A 5901-nucleotide genomic window follows, 5' to 3' on the forward strand; every position below is an offset into this window, starting at 1 on the left:
TTTTTTACAGGAACACTGAATGACCAAAAAAAGCACCACCACCAGTCCTAATTTCAGTTAAAATGGCTAATTTGCATTCATACATGGTTACCAAGTTTTAATTCTAATTACTAAACTTCTATTATTAAATAATACTTGATTGTCATATTATAATGCTCGACTGCTTGACTGACTGATGTAAGAGTGTACTTTCAGATATTTAAAAAGCTGTGCCATTTTACAAACACATACATATATATATATATATATATGTTTGTAAAATGGCACAGCTTTATATATACAGTGCCGCTTGAAAGTTTGTGAACCCTTTAGAATTTTCTATATTTCTGCTTAAATATAACCCGAAACAATCAGATTTTCAAGTCCTGAAAATAGACACAGATAACCCAATCAAACAAATGAGATGAAAATGTTTTCTTTTTCATTTATTTATTGAGAAAAATTATCCAGTGTTACATATCTGTGCGGTGCATCAGATATCTATATAGATAGATAGTAGGGCAGCACGATTATGACAAAAATCATAATTGTTGATTATTCCTTTGAAATTGTAATTGCGATTATTAATTGCAATTAAATGAATGATGTTTACACCTTTGTTTGAAGCAACTGCATGCCATATTTTTATATGAATTGAATGATGTTTACACCTTTGTTTGAAGCAACTGCATGCCATATTTTTATATGAAAATAAACAAGCTGAAAACACTAACTGAAAAACTTTTATTGCTTTTCTATAGTATTAAGCCTCAAATGTCAAATATACATCGGATTGGTTTCTTCTTTAAATAAAAAAGTACAACTATGCATGGTATTACAATATTATACTAAAATTAAAATAATGGAAAAACCCTTAAGATTACATGTAGAAAGAAAAAAAAAGCATCTTAAGCATGCAGAATAACATAAGTGGACTTTGAACGATTAATTGCTGCTTTGAACGATTATGTAATTGTGGCATCCGTAATTGTAATCGCGATTAGAAATTCGATTAATTGTGCAGCCCTAATATATATATTATACTAAAATTAAAATAATGGAAAAACCCTTAAGATTACATGTAGAAAGAAAAAAAAAGCATCTTAAGCATGCAGAATAACATAAGTGGACTTTGAACGATTAATTGCTGCTTTGAACGATTATGTAATTGTGGCATCCGTAATTGTAATCGCGATTAGAAATTCGATTAATTGTGCAGCCCTAATATATAGTATAATATAGTATAGTATTTCAGTCAGGCAAGTAAACAAAAAAATTTACTAGCCAATGGGGATTCAATTGCCAAGGTGTCCGTAGAGGGTTGATATGTGTACACACACACATACACATACACATACACACACACACATTTCCCTAAAGTGCAAGATTTTCCTTTTATTTTTATAAATTTGTTACTGAGGGATGTTTTATTTACTACTGAGGGAAAGGGGGGATTAAAATGTAAGATGAAATAAAATCATTATATTATTATTTGTTTATGTATTTTTTTTATTTGTCTTGGCAAGTAAACAAAAAAATTTACTAGCCAATGTCGATTCAATTGCCAAGGTGTCCGTAGAGGGTTGATATGTGTATACACACACACACACACATATATATATATATATATATATATAAATGTTCCCAAAAGTGCAAGATTTTCCTTTTATTTTTATAAATTTGTTACTGAGGGATGTTTTATTTACTACTGAGGGAAAGGGGGGATTAAAATATAAGATTAAATAAAATCATTATATTATTATTTGTTTATGTATTTTTTTATTTGTCTATCAGAGTAACTTTCCCCAATACTAACGCATCAAATCAAAGCACTTTTCCTGCTGCATGTTGTTTTCTGTTTTAGTTAAACTGCTGTTTTTGTAAACCACTCTGAAGCTGAAGAAATGTCAGCAGAAATATGAAGTTGTTTCTCTGTGATTTCAGACACTGACAATCATCTGTTGGTGGAGGACTCGTACAGCGAGGACGAGGAATGTCTTGGTGCTCCTTCCATTTACGAAACTCATTCAGGATCGCTGAAGGAAGCAGCTTCCTGCACGACCCATAAACCCTTTCTCCACTTTACCACGTGAGTCAGTCGAATTCATACAGAACTCACTTTTCATCCTCAGCACACTTTAATAATCAATACACCGAGCCCCTTCATTTATTATGCTTATGTTGCAATTTTAATAGTAAATCTTAATTTTTATTTCCATGAGTACAGCCGTTCATGCTGATATGGCAATAGAAAATAAACAAACAAAACATGTCAGATTTATAAGTCTCGAAGGGGTTTACATGATAAAATCAAATGCTGTGTTTTTCTGCCATCTGTTGGTATGCTGCAGGACTAACAGTCTGCACTGAGACCGCTCGTGTTCCTCATCAGACCTACTTCAATCGCGTTTGCATTGATTTGTTCTTCACAGTTCAGTAAAACGGTGTTTTATGGCATTAGCTTGCGATCATCAATACTTGCAGTCCCTCACACTTAAATTAGATTTTGGCTAGTGGTTTATCTTAATATATTGTTATACAGTATAGATGACAAATGCATGAAAATGCGTCCTCCCTAAAGAGCTGCCAACTTTATCAATTACCTTATTTATTTCTCCTCATTTTTGGAGTTTTATTTAGCCATCGTAGCTTCATTCCAGTTGTCAGCAACTCTTCCTAAATGCAGTTTCTCAAAACTAGCATCTGTGTAAACAGCATTTCTGTGCTTCTAGGTTTGAATTGAATGTTTCTAACTCACCTAGACAGATGGATAGATAGATAGTGACCTTTTTCTTTTTGTTTCAGTTCTGCCTACCGGCAGCCCACCTCTTACCGGCCACGGTTGCTGCTGACGGGACCCCAGGGCGCGGGGCAGAGCACGCACCTGGCCCCTGCTGTGCTGCACCACCTGGAGAAGTTCACCGTGCACCGTCTCGACCTACCCACGCTATACTCAGTCAGTGCCAAAACCCCAGAGGAGTCCTGTGCTCAGGCAAGCCGAAAAACACAACATCACTTTTAAAGACTTGACACGTCCAGTGTGTGGTGCTGTGGGCTTGTAGTACTATTGTTGTGCTTAAAATGTGTGTTGATGGTAGTCAGCGCATGCTATCCACCTTATTTTCTACATAGGAGTGAATGCGGTCATTTGTAACGTCTGGTCTGTGTGTAGGTGTTTCGTGAGGCTCGGCGCTGTGTACCCAGCATCATCTACATGCCTCACATCAGTGACTGGTGGGAAGCCATCAGTGAGACGGTCAAGAGCAGCTTCCTCACACTCCTGCAGGATGTACCCTCATTCACACCGCTCCTCATCCTCGCCACAGCAGAGACCGTCTACCAACAGCTCCCAGACGAGGTGACCAATCTGTCCCCTGGACATACCCCTAATCCTAAATACACTTTTTTGCGTAATAGTTTGTTACAGGCATGAATATATGCGTTTTGTTGTGGAGACAACTTTCTTTTCTAAGGGTTAGGTGTACTTGTTTTTTTTTTTTCTTCCCAAGAAATTGCATAGGGTTAGGGTTAGGATGTATGGAAAAATCAATTAAAGACGTAATCAAACAGACGATGAACACTATTAACAGCAATTATTATATATTAATAATATTATAATATTTTTACGATTATTGAAAAATTTACCCTTATGACTGGTTTTGTGGTCCAGGGTCACATATTAGAATTAAATATTTACATATTGAATTCTAATCATAAAAAATATTGTGATTAGTATTTTTAAAAGTATTTTTAAAAATAAATATTATTTGTAGTTTGAACTAAGACGTTAATTCAGCAATCTGTCACGCCATATCAGTGTCCAAACGACATTTATTGTTTGAATTACCATATAAAATCTACAGAATTTGAACGATCAGACTTTGTCTAAGGTTTGTTTTGAATTCTTTGCTGCTTTGTTTCTAATTTCTTTCTTTCTAGTCTAAAAGATTGATATTTCTCTCAATCTCGATTTAAAGGTGCAGTAAGTTCTGAGTAAATTGCAGTAAATCTCTGAGAAACGCTGTTGAAAGTGGATCAGGCCGAACACCTAAACACACTTGTAGCCAATCACCAGTAAGGGGTGCGTCCACTTGTGATAGAGGAGGTGCCTGTGTTGCATGGGGCGCTTCTCAATTCTTATTTGTGCATCCTCATTTCCTTTCCTCGCGTCTTAGCTCCACCCCCGTTAGGATACGAGCGAAGGATGCAAGGAAAGAAAATGATTACAGAGGAATCCAAGGAACGGTTATTTGTACATTGGAATATTCTTGATCACTCAAGCGTCACTTCAAAGCGGCATCAGCTGGGCTAAAGGGATCTGCGCCCTTAAGTTGTAAATATTTGTTATTTAAGACGTTCATAATAATTATTAATAAAGCAAGATGCCCTGTTGAAATATATGACATGTATGATTTATTTAAACTGCAAAGGTAAAATATCAATTAAAATTATTACGACAGATGTGAAGGGGGAGGAGAATTTATACATGCTCAGGTTTTTCGACGAAAAAGACTTCCGCATAGGATACACCTGTGTATCCTTGCTCATAGCTCCTCTGGAAGCCTCCTCGTTCCTCGTCTCCTCACGGTGCAATTAGAGAATTGAGATGTCCTACAAGATGGCTGAGCTCAATCGGTTTCCGGGTCATAGCATGGCGGACGCAGGAGCGAGGAAACTAAGAGGGATATTGACAAGCACCCATAGTGTGTCTGTGAATTTGGGGGCGGAGCTGTCATACAAACGCTGTATTTGCTCGGTATATGTGTGTATGTGTTTGTGTATATACAGTATATATATATATGTATATATATATTAGGGGTGTCGAAATTAATCGATGCATCGCGATGCGGACGTGGACGATTCTCCATCGATGCAGTAATAGACCATAATCGATTATAGCCTTCTGACGTCATTCACATACGCGCTTGTCACACGAGTATTAAAAATGCACTCTCTATTTTAAAATCTGAGCTTAGTTTTTTCCCGCACATGGCACGTGTGCGCGCTAGAGATAATCGCGGCGTGCTTCATTGCACAGGATAGGGTATACGCTGTGAGACACGTGCGTATTGCTTGACTGCGCTTCCATTCGCTGTTATTTTAGTCTTTTACTTTAGATGTGCTTTCATTTATGCCGTTTGGAATGCAGTAGCCTACGTTTTAGATGCACGAAACTCACGTACTGACAGACTTTCACGTGCGCTTTGTGCTTGTCCTGAAGCTCGTGGCTGCGGTTAAATGCACTTGCATCTACTTTTATGATACGAAATTGATGTAAACAATCAGTTATGTTTTCTGAACAGGACAAAACATCTGATATGTTGAAATAGATCTGTGCATTAGTGTGAATGCAGCCTATTAAAGCTGCCACTGTCTATGATCTCATCAGTAATAATCAAATGGCAAAAAAAAAAACAAAAGAAAAAGAAAAACCCATAACTATGATTAGCCTATCTGTAAACTTTCGGATACTTAAAGCACTCCCAGATAATGAAAGTGCTTTTTGTTTATCCCTTGTAATTGTATTTTCCCCCTTTATTACTTTATATTTGCTTGTATGTTTTAAAAGCTATATTTACTTTTAATTCTTAACAATAATTAATCAATTATATATTAATTAATATAATATGAATAATATGAATAATTCAATTAATTAACATATTTATTTTAAAAAGTAGCCTGCTTATATAATTCAATAAAAATGCACAAAATAAATTTGATATAATCGTGATGCATCGTGATATCGAATTGAATTGAATTGTTGACATGATAATCGTAATCGAATTGAATAGTGAAACCAGTGCCGATTCACACCCCTAATATCTATGTATGCGTGTATGTATGTGTATGTATGTATGTATATAAATGTGTGTGTGTGTGTGTGTGTATATATGTGTATATATATGTGTATATATATATATA

General features: G+C 35.8%; 1 protein-coding gene across 1 annotated transcript in view; it reads left to right on the plus strand.

Annotated features, from left to right (window-relative positions):
• Positions 1-5901, plus strand: part of LOC107742719 (ATPase family AAA domain-containing protein 2B-like) — a 128776-nt gene that overhangs the window by 36521 nt on the left and 86354 nt on the right. Inside the window, exons 14-16 of the mRNA XM_016555757.1 lie at positions 1924-2068; positions 2785-2971; positions 3152-3337. Of these exons, the coding sequence (XP_016411243.1) occupies positions 1924-2068; positions 2785-2971; positions 3152-3337 (518 nt within the window). The remainder of the gene's footprint in view (positions 1-1923; positions 2069-2784; positions 2972-3151; positions 3338-5901) is intronic.

This window comes from Sinocyclocheilus rhinocerous, unplaced genomic scaffold (assembly GCF_001515625.1).
Source record: "Sinocyclocheilus rhinocerous isolate Xijiao unplaced genomic scaffold, SAMN03320098_v1.1 scaffold1038, whole genome shotgun sequence".
Lineage (NCBI taxonomy): Eukaryota > Metazoa > Chordata > Actinopteri > Cypriniformes > Cyprinidae > Sinocyclocheilus > Sinocyclocheilus rhinocerous.